The sequence below is a fragment of the Alternaria conjuncta genome (assembly GCF_024043145.1).
Source record: "Alternaria conjuncta strain BMP 0040 chromosome Unknown scaffold_7, whole genome shotgun sequence".
In the NCBI taxonomy this organism is placed as follows: domain Eukaryota; kingdom Fungi; phylum Ascomycota; class Dothideomycetes; order Pleosporales; family Pleosporaceae; genus Alternaria; species Alternaria conjuncta.
The window spans coordinates 971539-987689 of NW_026250096.1; the positions used below are offsets into that span (position 1 = coordinate 971539).

Here is a 16151-nt window from a genome sequence, read left to right on the forward strand (position 1 = left end):
TGTTCACGTAAAATGTTTCAGTGTTAAGTGGGAGGAAGTACCATGCTCAAATTGTAAGGATCAGACATCTACTGTCTACGCGCGTCTATCTATAATGCACTACATATGCATTAAACCTATGCCGCTTCATCTCGAAGCACAACCGTGAAACAGAGACGTCAAGCGCAAGACGCCATGCACGTATGTTTCCCTTTTGATCCTTCCTGAAATGACCAACCGCGACTCCAAACTGAATGATGAGGAATGAACTCCAATATGAAAGGCGTGTGTACAGGAAAGTCCATCATACCTCACATGAAGTCGTCACTATGATCTGTTAGTATATGTGGAAGCCAGACAGGCTCAAACATGACTTACTCGCCAAAGTCGTCGTCATCGTATGCCCTAGTATCTGCCCTGACGCCGACGTCTCTGCTCGCATTGAGTGTGGTCTTGGTCTTTGCAGCCTTGCTCTTCTTTCCACCCTTCTCAGCAGCCTTCTCTTCCTTCATCTTCTCGTTGCTCAGTGTTGTCAGGCCAGATGCAATCTTCTTAATCTGCTCACTCGGCAGATCCTTAGCAATCTGCTTGGTGAACTCTTGTAGGAACAGCGAGTACTGGCCCTTCTTAGAGTTGCCAGCAATCAGAGGTGTGAGAGTCTCCCGGAGCTTCGTAAACTGGTCCTTAGTGTTGGGGTTGAAAATAGCGAGGGAGGAAAGGTCGATGGCGTTGCCCGGGTCGGACTCGTCGGCAATAGTGATGGCTTTGCCAGTACGGGCCTTGGGAGCGACGCTCAGGTCGCCAAAGAGTTCCTCAGCCTGGGCGCGCGAAGCATCGAGTTCTGCCTGGCGCATTCGTTCGCGGCGCTCAGCCTCAGTCTCTTCTTCATCGGTTTCGCCGTCCTCTTCCATCTGCCGCCGACGTAGTGCGGCCTGCCTGTGCTCCTCGATCCTTTGCGCCTTGGACTTGTGGTTTGCCTTTGCCTCTGCCTCCGCCTTAGCCTTTGCCTCGGCGGCCTTCTTTGCCTTCTCGCGTTCGACTTCGGAATCCTCGGCGGCGTCCCATGAATCTAGTACCTATTGTGTCCAATGTCAGTACATTTGGTCGTGGCGGGGCTCGAAGTATTCGAGCGCGGGGCATGGTGGGCTGACGCACATCGTCGTCTTCTTCTTCATCGTCGAACTTGCTGCGGCGCGCGATGGGAGCCACCTGTGGGGATGTGGGAGGAGTGCTGCCCTCATCCTCGTCGTCTGTAGACCATGTCAGTCCCAAGTTTTTGCATGACCATCTTGAACCGCGCGCAGTGGCAGCGAACATGACTTACCCCACTTTCCTGGTGCCATGGTTGCAGTTGTTTGTGAAAAGGTATGGGCTGTGTGTTGTTGGGAGTAATGTATCCAAGGGTTCCGACGGCGGCGCAGGGTTTTATGGGCGAGTGGTGTGGGTGAAGGAAACGATCAAAGGTTGACTACGGCGCAAGACAATGGTTGGGCTTCTGCAGGTGTCGCGCGTGGCTCGCTTGATCTACCAAAAATTAGCTGCCCAATCACACATGGTACGCCACATTCACTCTTTACCTGCACACCTCAATTCGCTACGACCCTGTGCTTATTGTAGGTGGATCGCAGACTAGAAGTCGCAGTACAATGAACTGATGCATGAGGAACTTTGAGATTCCATTATTGCTGCCCTGCTCACGCTAGGCCATGCTTCGGCCGCAGGCGCCTTGCAGCCAGATTGTATCAGCCATCTCATATCTACAAGACATTACTTCTTTAGCCTTTTCCTTGACGCCTGTCAAGGCTTCAAGTACAATGAGATCCCTATATCTAGCTAAATAACAAAGAAACAAGAACGGAAGATGAAACTCGAACCCAACCAGGACATTGCCAGAACATGTTGGAAGCAGGCGAGTTGTTTGGAACAAAAGACCCGAGTTTACTACTCGGGAACTTCCCAGGGTCTCCAGAATTTCCAACCCTCTCTAACCTCTCTGGGGCCCTTTCGTTTCGAGCTGGACACGCCGACCAGTCTCTCGATACCGACTGTGCCCTCGGCCCGGAGGAACTTCTCTTGATCAATCTCTTCTCCACCTTCCTCTTCATTCCCGTTGTGTAGGACAGCAGGCCAAAGTACACCTACTCCGTCACCAGCAAGCGTCGTCTCGAACTTCTCGAAGCCTTCCTTCTCTAACTTGACCTCAAGAGAGTCGAGAATCTTGTACTTCAGCTTTGTGCCGTTGGATATTACGGATGCGGCGCCGCCCCCGTCCGCTTCGGAAGAGGCGTCAGATTCGTCTGATGAGGTATCGTGGTGCGCGCCATTCGCATGACCGTTGGTGAGGGCTGGTGGTTGGGGCTTAAGGATAGTAATAGCGCATCCTCCGCCTCCTGCACCTGTAAGTTTTGTCCAGCCAATGCCCGTATGATCGATAATCTCGCGGATGCGCTCAAGTTTGGGATGTGAGACGCCCAAGGAGACGAGTAGCCCGTGGTTCATCGTGACGAGCTCACCGAGATGTCTTAGTGAGTCCGGAGATGTTTCATCGAAATCGGGAGATGTGAGTAGTTTGTGTGCAGATTCCGTCACTAGGCCAATAGCATTGAGGATGTTTTCTGTGAGATCGGGATGCACCTTGAGAAGGTTGGCGACCTTGGCGACTTCCGTTGCCGTACTGCGCGACTGCCGTGTGTTGACAAGCAGCAGTGGGAGCTCGGGGAAGCTATGCAATGGTATGACCAGAGGTGGCTTGTCGTAATCCCTCCGCTGGAAGAGGACCGCTTTGCCGCCCGAGGAAACGGTGTTATCGACACCTGAGGGATTTCCGTGTATGCACATCTCGCCCACGAACGCCCAGCGGTTGATTCGCTCGATGTTGAGCTCACATTCTTGCGGCGGCTGATCCTGATGAGGCCCGCTGAGTGCGCGTATCTGCAGCAGCATTGCCGTGCTGAGGCAGACGGATATACTGGCGCTACTGCCCAATCCAGCACCAATGGGAATGGTCGATCGTAGTGTGTAAACGCACGGAGGGACTTTGCGCGACGCGAGGGAAAGGAAGAGGTATAGGAAGGAACACGCAGAGGCGTGGTGGATTTTGCGTATCGACTCGGGGGCTTTCGGTGATACTTCGTCGATGAAGGGCTGGATGGCGGCCATGAGGTCGGGGTCGAGCGAGGTGACGAGGTCGTAGTAGTACTTTTTCTTGCCTGACTTGGAGAAGCTGTCCCATGGCAGATCATCGATATTCCACGTGTGTTCCATCTGTATGTCAGGGAAGCGCAGTTTAACGGTCCGATTCGATTTGGAGAGGAACGAAACGTGGAGGTAGGAGCGGAGCGATATGGCGGCGGCGATGGCAGCCTACAGACGGTCAGCACGTGTCCCGACATGATTGTCCTAGTAATCCTACCTTGCCATGCACTACCGCGTGTTCTCCGTAGACGATGACCTTGCCGGGTGCAGAGACCATGAAAGGAGGCATCATGGGTGACGACTGTTTCCGGAGCAGCGCAGGCGCGCCGTTCGGCTTCGTTGTGGAAATGGAAGGCATGTCAGAGGCCAATTGCGCGGGCATGGAATCTATAGGCGAGGATTCGGGTGTCTGGGTGGAATGCGACGATGTGCGCGGGTGAAGGCTCGCTGCGTACGGGTTAGCCATACAGGACTCGGACAACATCGGGACAATTGCCTTACCGGGCGCGTCGACGGTTCGTCTGCGCATGCTGCCGTTTGCTGCCATGGCGGGTGGAAGAAGAAGAAGAAAAGCAACAGGTGACAAGTGAGCGTGAGTGAATGGAGTAGGGAATTGGCCGTCAAGGAGGCGTCGTGCTCAACGGGCGGGCCAAGTACCAAAGTCGGGCGAGGTCATTATACATGGGCTAAGTCGGCGGCGGACTAGTGATCAGCTCCACCATGCAGGAACTGACGGGGGTAATCTTGCATCCCTGTTTCTGGAACCGCCCTATGGCTGCCGGCACATTTCCAACAAACAAATGTCCCGCCATCGCCCCGAGTGGCCTCCCTCCTCTGTGACGCAACCCAGTCCTCACCGGTGGCGCCGTCATGTCCCATCCACCTCAGATGCTTGGGCGCAGTCACGCGAACAATATCAACAATGCCCCTTGCCTTTGCGCACCCGTCCTCCACAGCCGCAGTAAGCTTGACGAGGGGCCCGGTGGCTTAATACTAGGACCGATGGTTCAAACGCGGGGAATATTAGAGTCTTATCAATGTAAAGCCCTATTAGGCCCGACCTGACCATGTCTGCCACGCAATCGTCGGGCTCCGACTGTCCGTTGTACGAAGCTTACAGCCACACCACGCCATGCAACGCGACGCAATCAACTGACAGGAAGATCAAGATCAGAGCCAAACTTGGCGTAGTGTAACATGGCATCTCTATGCTCTCTATCGCGATGGCCCGGAACTTGAGAATACAACCCGGCACGTGCATGCTAAACCAAAAACCCTGACAACTCCTCGCTATGCATGTACAGATCGGTTCATCAGGATGAGTCTACGATGGCGTCTTGATCATGAATATCTATGGAGACGTTAGTGGAAAGCACATCAAGCCATAGCAATGCAAACATACCTCTTTCATCGCTTGTGCATCCATAGTCGCAGCCTTCTTCTGCCGGATCCACTTCTGTCTGACGGCATGCATGCCTCTTGGAGTGTATGATAGGCCCGCGGGAACAGGCGTAGATGTCTTCGACACAGGTACCGATGAGATCGTTGTCGGCGCGCTCTCGTCTTCCTCGCTTTCTGAGCTCGAGTCGTCTGAGCTGTCCTTTTTCGCAGCCTTCTTTGCAGCTTTCTTCAGGGCCTTCTTCGCCTTCTTCTCCTCCTTGCGTGCCTTCTTCTCGGCCTTCCGCCGTGCCTTGTCTGTGAGCGGTTCTGGGTCAGATGCCGGAGCGGCGGCGTCGTCGGTGGAAGATTCGGCATCAGATGAGGATGCCCGCTTTGATTTCTTCGACTTGTCTTTCTTCTTGTCCTTCTTATCTTTTTTGTCCTTCTTGTCTTTCTTTGACTTGGATGAGTCGCCCTCCTTCCGTGCTTCGTCGCGCAAATCCATACTCTTCTTCTTGCGCTTCACCTTAGGCTCGTCTTCTGTGCGCTCCTCTCGCTTCCTCTTTTTGTCCTTCTTGGCCGATGCGCCATCCTCGCTTTCCGACTCAGTCTTGATCTCAGTCTTGATCTCCACTTCCTTCTTGATGTCCGAGCCCTTGGTAATCTTGTCGCCCACTAGGAAACCACCGCTCACAAAATTCATCATGCCGTATTTCCGGTAGACAAAAGCCCTCTTCTCAATTTCCTCTCGCCTTTCCTCTTCCTTCTTGACCTCCGCCTCGTTGCCATTCAGACGTCCAAGAATGCTCTCTAGTCCTGCAAGACCAAAGTTCTCAGCGCGCTCACTTCCTCGCTTTGCGCCCAAGCCAAGGTTATCGTCTTTGAGGAATACTCGGATGTGCGATTGCGAGGCAGCGGTATAGTGAGCGGCGTGGGAGGCGTCTGTCGCGCCCAGTGAGTTGCCGGGCTGCCATCCTTGCGAGGTCAATATGCGATGGCCGAAGCGCGACGTGTTGTTCGCCCAAGTGGTGTTTTGGGGATCGTTGGAGATCTTCGATCGACTGGTGTGGCGTTAGTTTGGCAGGAAACAGCCAGAGCCAAACTGGCGAACGTACTTCTTCGGCGCTGCGAGACCCATGCTGAACACTGGACAGACTGAGCAATTTCGTGATTGTTGAAGAGAAAGCGGGAGTCCGCAAACACAAGCCCGAAAAAACTGTGGATGCACGCTAGCGCGGAATCTTGGCGCCATCCATGTGGGGAAGCCATCCCTCGCCGTATCCAAGCCTCCGACTTTCACCCTCTAACTCACAAGCTCCCATCACTTGAGCCACAACGACTTTCGCAATACGAAGGTTACGGCAAAACGATTGATCACCACTTTCACCCACACCACTAATCATCAGCACTTACCAACAGCAGCCATGGCACCACCGCGCGCAACCAAGAAATCCACACTCACAAGCCCCTCTACAGCCACCACTCGCCAGAGCGCAAGGCATTCACGGAAACAGGTCATCAACGAAGCTGATGAGGCAGAAGATCTCGACCAAGGCAATAGCGCGATCGACGATGAACATGCTGGAGATGATGAGGCAGAAGCTTTGCAGCGCACTTCCGATGGTCCGCTGGAACAAATGATGGTGAAGATGGTAGACGACGTATGTTGAGATGGGCCCATCACCAGCAGACTGTCGTCTCCATGTTCGCGTCTATGACCCACACTCGCCTCGTTATTCGGTCGTCGGAGACATGAGGCTAACCACATGTGCAGCGACGCAAGCATCATGACATGTCGAAGAAGAATGTAGGTATAGCTTACAACAAAAAGAAAGAGGAGTTGGAAGACTCTATCAATGCAGTCTTTGACACACACGAGGCTGAGGCGTAAGCAACGTAGTCATGGAAAAGATGATGAGCCACAGACTAACAGTACCTCAGATCAACAGCCCATCAAGCACAGCTCAAACGTCTCCAGGATCTTGTCGGTCAAAAGATCAATATCGAAACCGCTATGGGCAGGCAGCTAGCGAGCTTGCAGAAGATACACAACGCGCACTCTCGTGATCTCGAGACCGTCCTCGAACGCCGACTACGGGAGATGAAGTGAGCCCTAGACCTCTGAGGACAGAGAGAGAGTGGTGAGCCGGGCATGCGCAGAATATCGCGGGCCTGTCGCAGGGACAGTTTGCCACTATAAGAGTCACGATTCTCGTCTCAAGTGTGATAGACCAAGTCATGGCAGAACAAGCAGGCAATGTCTTCTCAAAGTTGAGGGCTCAGGCATCAAAGTAATGTAATATAATTCAAGGATATCATAAGAGTCGACCACCCAACTATTTCCTGTAAATTTGCGTTTTGAAAAGATTCCCGCATAAGATTCCGCTGTGCGCAACGCTCCTTTCTATGCATGGTCGCGCCTGAAATACCACAAACGCCGTTGTCATGCATGTCACCTCCGGTACTCCGGCAAGGCTTCGCTTTGCCGCCTGCTATCTTGCGGCGCACCTTGCGTACTTCGACCTGGGCGTACAGCGCCCACGAGATCTTCGTCTTCGTCATTTAGCGCAGGCGCCGAGGGTACCAATTGTAAGCTCTGCATTCTATTGAGTGGTGGCGCTGAAAGAGCATGTGAGGACTCTCCATCTTCATCATGATCTGTGGGCGGTGCACTTCTTTCCATTTCCAGTCTACGTCGCTGCATCTCCTGCTTGTCATCGGTAGGTTCGACATGTGATGACGAACCAGCGACGTACTCTGGTGCGGAGCCTTGTGCCATGTGTGACGATTGGGGTGGTAATGGCGGCAGTGGTTTTGATGGGTCGTTATCTTCGCCATTAACGGGTGGCTCTGATCGACTGGGATGTATGGTATGCGAGGACGCAGTCCGAATAGTTCTCGTCTCGTCATCTGTGATGTTCGTAACACGGCGCTGTAACGATGGTGATGATGTCATGCGTGACGACAACATTGGCGAAGATGTCGCACGAAATGGAGGCGGAGGATGGGCTGGAGTCGAAGACGACGAAGCTACTGCGACGTAAGGAGGGTTTGGATCATCATCTTCCGGCAGCACGGGCGCTGACGCAGGTATGCCGTATTGAGCACCCCCTGAAGGCGTAGAGGATCCAGCAGCATCTGGTGGTTGAGAAGGTAATAAGCGTTCCTCTGCTCGTCGCAACCGTTCTTTCTCCGATATCCCCTGCTCTTCTTGAGGAACATCTGCAGGCACAGGGAACCCTGGTGCTCTGCCTACGCTATGTTGTTCATATCCGGGGACGTCGTCATACGTTGGATCGTAATTGTAATCGTAGTATTGCCCGTTCTCGTCCTGCTCGTAGTAGTACTGATCGTAGCCCTGCTCATCGTTGTATCCTCCGTAGGCGCCATTGTCATCAGCCGGCTGTTCCTGTATCTGTTTCTTCTTGCCGTTCCTGTCGCTGTCTCTGGTACCGATGACAACTTCGAATAAAGCAGAGATGATGCCCTTCTCGCGGCGAATCTGATCGGTGTCGACAAAGTTGCCTCCCCAAGTTGAGAACATACTGCCGCTAGCATCGTCACGTGTCATGGCAGAGGTGCCTCCAGCTGCTGAAGGCAGATTGACAAGCCCAGCGTTGGACACCATTCGGTCGAGGCCTGTGAGCTTGCCTTGTATGTCTACAACGACCTCGACGTAGTACTTGAAGGATATCATTGCGCCCGGTACGTTTGATATTGTGGGGAAAGCTTCATCCGGTACGCGCACCGCACACTTCACCTCGGCCATGAGCGTTCTGGGATCGACGAAAAGTGGTGCAAAAGATTGGCACAGATCCTTTCGGAACAAGTGACTGGATCCAGCTGATGAGAGGGATAACCCTCCTAGGCCAGTCCTCGATTTCGGATAGTAATCTTCTGACTTGGTCTTGTCGCCTTTGCTGTTTGGTACGACAGGCAGTGCAGGATGCATGTCAACTCGTGCTTGACGATACAACGTGATGATGATACCTTTCAAGCTTCGTATATGCTTCGTGTGATTCACGGTCACTTTGATCGGTATTTGGTCGCCTCTGAGAAAGCCGCCCTTGAGCACGTCGATCGTGGCTGTGATTGTCTTTCCTTTCAGTGTCGCTCGACTTCCATTCTGTGAGTTTGATCCATCTGTAGCCGTGTTGATCGAACGAACGCCGTACTCTGTTCCGGAAGCGTTTCCACTACTCCTTTGACTCTCATAGCTTACGTCGCTAGGCGAGGGGCTCCGTGGACCCTCCGTCTCATCGATGGTCTTAGTTGCTTCCAAGGCGGACCCCACTGACTGAGGCTCCGAGCCAGAGGGTGTATGTGACGTCTCCTCTATTGGCCGTTTCCGTGTCGACCTAGCGCGTGTTCGTCTAGATATGGGTTCCAAAGAAATGACACGGGGCTTCAGCTGCGGCACGGGCGCGATGTCGATCGATTCGGTGAGGTAGACCTTTGTGTCGCATGACGCGGTCGGCGACATGGTCGTGGGGCGTGTCAAGGTGGCATTGAGCATGTAAGATATCGTTCCGCGCTCGAACTGTGATAGGTTGTTAGTAAGTCTGTCAACCGCAGACGAATCGCTACTCACGTCAATACTGCTGGGTAAGCCTTTGGAGGGGAACTCGAGTTCGAAGTTAAAGTGGTATACACCCTCAGCCAGTCTTCCCTCGCCGCAAAGCACAACCTCGTCCTCGAACAGCGAAACGAATCCATTGCCAAAGTAGCTCACTGCCTTTTTCCCTCTCCCAGAGCCGACTGTTGAGCAGTAGTTCTTGTAGGCGTCTCCGGGAGTATTTGGGTTCTTGAAAACCTGCGCATAGCCGTGCAAAGATACGACCAAATGAGTGATTCTCAGGGGTTTGACGATCTTGATAATGACAGTCCCACTAATGATGTCGCCCGGCGTGTAATGGCGATGGGGGTCATCTGATTGGATATAGAATTCGGTGTAGTTGCGGGACTTGGATGTCAAGGGCGATTTGAGCCGAGAGAGAAACGACCGGCTCGACACTGGGGAGGACGGAGTAGCAGCTGCACGTGTCTGGCTGGAAGTCATACTCCGTGTACCAGGCACATCATGCGGCTATCCGCAGTATAGACGGTCGTCTCCGGAAGCCCACGCGATTCCACAAATGTGCCAGTACAAGCTAGTCGCTTGGGCCGCCGGGACGAGCTGTTGCGTGCAGGCACCGGTGTCGGGAGGCGCACGCGACCGTCGGTAGGTATATCGCGAAGATGGCTTTGCGTGGCTAGTCAGAACGATAGGCGCAACCAGCACGGCGGAGGACGCGGTCAGGTGTCCGGTATATGGTGTTGTGGTTCTTGTGCGATCGCTTCGGGGCTGGCGCACGCAACGGCGACGCGCAACTGTCTCAGATGGACGGGGGGCTGTGGTGATGGCGATGGACAAGGTCGGTGACAGGCAACTGGATAGCGCGCACCTCTGGTCAGCATTGCGGTGGACACGGCGTAATCGTGGCAATACGGTGATGTCTCGCGGTCCCACGCGGGGAACGACGATGGTGATGGTGGCAGTGCTCTCTAGCGTGAGCAAAGACAAGCCGTCGTGCACGGCGCCGCAGCCCCATGGATGCTAACGTGACGGGCACGAGGCGGACAGCGGACAGCGGACAGCGGACAGCAATCGGGACGCTTGTGGGGCGCGAAGGAAGGGATGGATGTATGATGGATCAGCAGTTACGTACAGCTTGGGTCGCGCAGAAGGCTTGTTCAAGAGCCGCAAATGCTCTTGGCTGCCAAGTCGTCAAAGGAACACAGGGTCTGTCCACGGTGGAGAGTGGTTGGGCGGGGGCTCTTGGTGGGTGCAAAAGTTCGGTCTCATCAGTAGCACCTGAAGTTTGCAGGTGTTGTTTAGCTGGAGTATGGAGGCCCGACGATGTGTTATGTACGCAAGGGCAGAAAGCACTGCCTGGGTCGTCGCCAGCTATACAAGAAAGTTACCCGCGGAGGCAGACACCGTGCTCGCTGCAGCTGCACACCATGCGCGGGTGAACCTACGCGGATCCCCGATGCTGGGTCGCTAGGCTGTTGCGTTGCGCGATTCTTTTTGTCTGCCCCCTCGGCCTAATCATATGCGAGTTGCGTTGTCTCTCGATACCGCTTGCGAAGCTTGCTGGGGCGTCTCTTGGGATCAAACCGACTAGGGTGAGCACTGGAGCTTGCGAAACAGCTAATGTCATGAGAGTGACCCATACAGTATCGAGTCTGTCTGCAGCGCTGATGAAGTCTGGCGCCAAATGCTATTATGTTTAGCCATCCTGCATCAGCGAGGGGACACAGGCCCATTGCGGTCTCGATCATGCCGTCTGCGTCCTAGCGCGCGATCGTAGCTAAGCTTCGCTGCCAAGCAGGTCATCACCTGGGCAATGCTTGTGTCGCGCTGTTGGTGCGTCACGGCCATAGACATCCTTCTCATTTTCAGGAGTACAGATATCATCACTTCCCTGATTCTCCTCGCAACGACATTAGTAAGCTATAACAAATCATGCTAACGGCTGCGCATTCGCAGGTGGGGGGTAGCTTGGTAGACGCGCGAACGAAGTACCTAGGTATTTCCGAGGTCTGTTGTGGTCTACGATGAATCGTGACGAGAGGGCCCTTTCTTCTAATCTTTGCGCCTGCGCTCTGATGAATCTCGACGATGAATTTCTTCATGTAGCTTGGATTGTTCTCAGGTACAGACATCTGGTGATAGAGATTCTGGATAGCCACTCACAACCACTGCATTTCAAGCAAGACCTAGACGAAAACACAAAATCGGGTACGCGAAACCACGGTTGTAAACTGCCCACAGTAAGCTTATTACATCGCTACGGACACCTCTTTTCTCGAGCTACGACACAGTAGAGTCCTTCAATAACATCTGCATCTCTTGAGGTTTTACCTCCAAACGACGCCACTCTAAGATCTGCCGTCATTGAGAGGGTCAAACTTCGACAAAAAGCCATCAAAGACCACAGACAACCTGTAAGTAGGACACGAAGGCCTACTACGTATCAGCCCACCACCGTATCAATAGCCAGAAAGCAAAAAGCTATGAGTATTCACCCTACTATGGACTCAATCGACAGACTCAAAACTGGCTTCGCCGCGCTCCCAGAAGAACTTCGCCTAGAAATCTACAAATGGAACGCAAATCGTATGGCCCTCAATACTGTTCCTGGGATCAAACATGTACGTTGGGTGGCCACTGCATACAGTTCTGGCATCACTGGAGTCAGCCGGGAGATCCAGCAAGCTGCCAGCGACACATTGTATGCGCTCGACCGAGAGAAGGAAGCACGCCTTTTCGTGCACTGGAAGGGCATCAAGCAGTTGCCTCGCCTCTTGCAACTACTCGCACATACGTATACATGGGGTAAGCGCTGGCTTGAAGCCAATCCACCAAACGCGACAGATGGTCAGCAAGATTGGGTGCGAGTCAAAAAGTCAACTTCGCATGATCTCAACACACTACTTTACGAGTATCTTAATCCCAGCCATTACAAGAGAATTTTCAGCGAACTCGGAGATCCATCACGATTACCTACGCTTTCCACACTGGTACGAGACTGGTTTAGTGATATTGCTACGAAATGCAATACCGCCGCCCCGATCCCCCTGAGTACAGCGGAACGACGTCTCCTGATCGAATTCCTGGAGATGACAATGGACAAACTACGGAACCCAAGTACGAGCGGAGATGTCGAAATATATATTACTGTCCCCACAGTAGACGCCACTTATGCAGACCCTGACGACCAGACCAGGGCATTGTATCTTGATGACGTAGTGGAATACATGTATCAACTTTTTGAGACTTTCCGGACGCATTTCCGAATCAAATTTCGGCTCGTTGCTGTCCTAAACACTCCGGCAGACGAGTTGATTTGGACGCTGGTGGGTGAAGATTACGCCAAATTCATAGAGCCATGCTACAATATTGTGCAAAGAGAGGGTACTGGGGACTTTGAGGTCACGTTTAGCAGCATCATGCGTGTAGATCACGAGGCACTAGACATGGCTTGATTGTAGCTGGTGACGGGTACTTAGGTGAAGCAGAGTGCTCCAGAAGTCTCCTCCGCTCGAACGTGAGACGTCGCAGTGGGTGCCTATATATCACTCTCTGAATTTCGAGACTGTACGCCTGTAGATGGCTAACGAGCGCGCCAATGGTTCGAGGTTGGTGTTGTTGTCAGTATGACGGGCGTGAATAGGTCGGAGGATGGCTGACTCAGCGAGCGGTCGCAGAAAGCACAGACTGACTCGGGGCGCTGAACTTTTTCTGGCCGGAAGGCGAACTAAGGGTACGATCGCTCTCAGTATCCACAACCCCTCGGCGTCTCTACTTTTCTCTAGTTTCTCAGTGCGGATTACTTTGTATGTACGAATGAAGATAATGAAACTAGTTTCACACACTCTCTCATCTCGCCCGTTCGCTCTTGCTCGTCTCGTTCAGCCGCGCTCTCTAGCAACTAATACAAGACATAGCCTCATCTCGACAATCCCCTTCGCACTCAACCGCACCCAACACAGACAGTACACCTCACTTCCAGCACCAGTCCCAGACATGTCCGCACCACCGAAGCGCAAATGGACCCGCGGCGGCAGAGGAGGAGGCCGTGGAGGCGGCGGCGGTGGCGGCGGTGACCGTACCAATGGCACACCCGGGCGAGGACCTGCGAACGCTCGCTCGACCATGTCGCAGCAACCAAAACGTCCTAGAGTTGAAGACACGCTGCCGAAGCCAGATATGGGCGTCGACGTACGGCAGATGTACAGCACTGCGGCGGGCGATGCGGCACCGAAGCCCTTCGCCGACCTGAAGAACAAGCTCCATCCAGCGTTGCTAAATGGCTTGGACAAGATGGGATTTGAGTAAGCATAGCCCTTCTTACGTTGCACTCTCCCAGCACGGTCGCTGACTCTTACAGATACATGTCCCCTGTTCAACAAAAGGTTCTCACTGAGCTGCCCAGTTCCTCCTCCGACTGTGTTGTACAGGCGAAGACTGGTACGGGCAAGACCGTGGCCTTCCTACTGCCTGCAATCCAAAATCTCCTAGCCGGTAACATGCCCCGGAAAGGCAAGGTCGCCATCCTCGTCGTCTGCCCTACCCGCGAGCTGGCTCTACAAATTGCGAAGGAGTGCAACGGTGTCACATCGTGTCTGCCCCAGAAGATGGAGTGCCATACTGCGTTTGGTGGTACTTCCCGTGCCTCGAACCTTAAGGCCTTCATGAAGGGCAACCCTACCGTCTTGGTCGCTACTCCCGGTCGCCTTGACGACATTCTGGGTGAAGAGGAAGTTCGCGAAAAGTTCAGTGATCTGAAGACGGTTATCCTCGATGAAGCTGATCAGATGCTCGATGCCGGGTTTGCACCTGCGGTCAAGAAGATACTCAGGCGCATTCCCCCAAAGAACGATGGCTGGCAAGGAATGTGTTTCTCTGCCACACTCCCCAAGGAGGTTCTTGACATCGCCAAGATCGTCTTATTCCCTGGTTACACACATCTTTCGACTGTCGACCCGAACGAAGTGCCGACCCACGAGCGCGTACCACAATTCTTCTTCTCTGTTCCTACTGTCGGTCAGACTTTCCCTGCGTTGTCAGCCCTGATCGAGGAGGAGTACAACCAGAACCCCACCGGCTTCAAAGCCATTGTCTTCGGTACCACCGCGAACGGTGTCGGACTGCTCTATGACCTCTACCGAAATGCGCTGCCCCAGTTCAAGCTATTTGAGCTCCATAGCCGCATGTCTCAGCCTGCACGCACACGCACTACCCAGGAGTTCAAGGACGCTCAAAGCGGTATTCTGTTCGCATCCGACGTCGTCGGGCGCGGCATGGATTTCCCCAACGTTGGCCTCGTCGTTCAGTTGGGTCTCCCCTCAAGCACCGACCAGTACGTTCACCGTGTCGGCCGAACAGCTCGTGCCGGTAAAGATGGACGTGCCGTCCTCGTTCTCTTCGAGCAAGAAGCCTTCTTCCCAAGGATCAACAAGACGCTGCCTATCAACCCTTACCCCGTCGACCTTGTGTCACGTCTACCCTCGCACCAAGCAAACATTGACCGAGCCTTCACCAATGTTGATGAGACATCGAAGACAAAGGCGTACCAGGCGTTCCTTGGTTACAACAAGACTTTCGTCAAGAAGCTGCAGATCTCTACAGCCGATCTAGTTCGTCTCGCTAATGATTACGCGTACACGATGGGCTGCCCCGAGCCGCCCATGTTGGAGAAGTCCACAGTCGGCAAGATGGGCCTGAAGGGAATACCAGGTCTCAGGATCGGGTCTCGAAGGAACTAAATATTTGTTGGGCCTTGAAGCAGAGATTCTGAAGTCGATGAACGATGTCTTACTTTGTCTGGAGTTTTCACATAGATCATTTGAGATTAGACATTGCCGATGAGCATGTCAGCATTGTCGGCGGAATCAAGAGATAGACATAGACCTTTTTTGGTGCACTAAGTTAGTACCTAGATACCCGAATATTTTCTCTTCGATACAAAGTTGCATGTAAACATTGCCATCATGTGTTCGTGTCACACTCAGCATGCTTTGTATGCCTTCGATCGCAGAACGCTTTCTCGTTCATTTCTCGTACAATAATAATCTACCACGGAAGATGTCCGAAAGAACGAGAGTGCGTCCATTGTGTCTTGGAACACAAGTCAATGTATCGGTCAGGAACAGAACAGATAGAAGCAACTGTAATTTCCATTGCTAGCAGACCCAGGTACATCATCGCTGAATCTCATGGTCATTTCTTCTAACTCCATGTCACTGTGCTGATTCAACTCAAGTAACATCGGGTTGATGAAATGCCGTCCAGCAGGCTTCGGGATGATGTATAGCGTTCTCAAAACGCTTGAAACATGGTCTGGTGTCAGTACGATCACTAGGCTCGTCTGTGACGACAGCGACGTGAAATTACATAGTCAAATGAACTTACTGTAAAGACACTGACAAGCGCAACTACCCGAATGTATCCGGTATTTTCACAGATAATGTACATCCTTGTGCATTCCATGATCTTCGTTAACGGCTCATGGGCAAACACCCATCGACATTCAGGGACAGGATCAATGTGGATATGTACATTACAGCGTTACATGCCTAGTAATGCGACCCTTTGCAAACTTTCTGATGGTGATCTGGTCGGGTATCGCACTCAAGTGCCATGCCCACAGGCTGTACCATGCAGAACCGCAGTGGCACATTTTTGCAAGGGTAGCATGAGCTCTCATCCAGGTACATTCTAAGGGTCAAGGGAACTTCCCCGGCGCAAAACACGCTCGCAGCTCATGACAGGTCGCGTGAGCGCTTTATTGCCGGATCGTTCATGTCATGAGTTCAGCGCATGACAAGTAAGTGCCAGAGCATACGTCAGCTTTGCAATCAGGTGAGAAGGTTGGAATGAACAGACACTGGATTGCAGGGCGTGTAGAATTGAGTGAGGCCCGGTGTTTGTCCATTTGGCCTTCCCATTTCCTGGACTGATGGTTTGTATACGGTTTCAATTTCACCGTCTTAGAATTCAAGTAGGCAGTTTGAGATTAGAAAATGATACGATTAATGTTTTCTCTGAT

At 53.0% G+C, this 16151-nt stretch overlaps 7 protein-coding genes across 7 annotated transcripts; 3 read left to right on the forward strand and 4 right to left on the reverse strand.

The window, feature by feature from the left end:
* Positions 1-290: 290 nt before the first annotated feature.
* On the reverse strand, positions 291-1322 carry J4E85_005442 (uncharacterized protein; the record flags this gene model as incomplete). Its single annotated transcript, XM_051469687.1, has 4 exons — positions 291-306; positions 358-1055; positions 1135-1229; positions 1304-1322. 4 exons carry the CDS (start codon positions 1320-1322, stop codon positions 291-293), a joined length of 828 nt encoding a protein of 275 aa, XP_051326518.1.
* Positions 1323-1920: 598 nt separating this feature from the next.
* On the reverse strand, positions 1921-3721 carry J4E85_005443 (uncharacterized protein; the record flags this gene model as incomplete). Its single annotated transcript, XM_051469688.1, has 3 exons — positions 1921-3342; positions 3392-3621; positions 3676-3721. 3 exons carry the CDS (start codon positions 3719-3721, stop codon positions 1921-1923), a joined length of 1698 nt encoding a protein of 565 aa, XP_051326519.1.
* Positions 3722-4498: 777 nt separating this feature from the next.
* On the reverse strand, positions 4499-5692 carry PXR1 (telomerase inhibitor; the record flags this gene model as incomplete). The annotated part of the gene is made up of 3 exons (XM_051469689.1): positions 4499-4525; positions 4577-5615; positions 5670-5692. 3 exons carry the CDS (start codon positions 5690-5692, stop codon positions 4499-4501), a joined length of 1089 nt encoding a protein of 362 aa, XP_051326520.1.
* Positions 5693-5978: 286 nt separating this feature from the next.
* Positions 5979-6664, forward strand: J4E85_005445 (uncharacterized protein; the record flags this gene model as incomplete). The annotated part of the gene is made up of 2 exons (XM_051469690.1): positions 5979-6215; positions 6533-6664. The coding sequence occupies 2 exons, from the start codon at positions 5979-5981 to the stop codon at positions 6662-6664; spliced, it is 369 nt and encodes a 122-aa protein (XP_051326521.1).
* Positions 6665-7006: 342 nt separating this feature from the next.
* On the reverse strand, positions 7007-9613 carry J4E85_005446 (uncharacterized protein; the record flags this gene model as incomplete). The annotated part of the gene is made up of 2 exons (XM_051469691.1): positions 7007-9094; positions 9146-9613. 2 exons carry the CDS (start codon positions 9611-9613, stop codon positions 7007-7009), a joined length of 2556 nt encoding a protein of 851 aa, XP_051326522.1.
* A 2018-nt stretch (positions 9614-11631) lies between these two features.
* J4E85_005447 (uncharacterized protein) lies at positions 11632-12585 on the forward strand (the record flags this gene model as incomplete). The annotated part of the gene is made up of 2 exons (XM_051469692.1): positions 11632-12247; positions 12308-12585. 2 exons carry the CDS (start codon positions 11632-11634, stop codon positions 12583-12585), a joined length of 894 nt encoding a protein of 297 aa, XP_051326523.1.
* Positions 12586-13126: 541 nt separating this feature from the next.
* J4E85_005448 (uncharacterized protein) lies at positions 13127-14868 on the forward strand (the record flags this gene model as incomplete). Its single annotated transcript, XM_051469693.1, has 2 exons — positions 13127-13434; positions 13491-14868. 2 exons carry the CDS (start codon positions 13127-13129, stop codon positions 14866-14868), a joined length of 1686 nt encoding a protein of 561 aa, XP_051326524.1.
* Positions 14869-16151: the final 1283 nt, after the last annotated feature.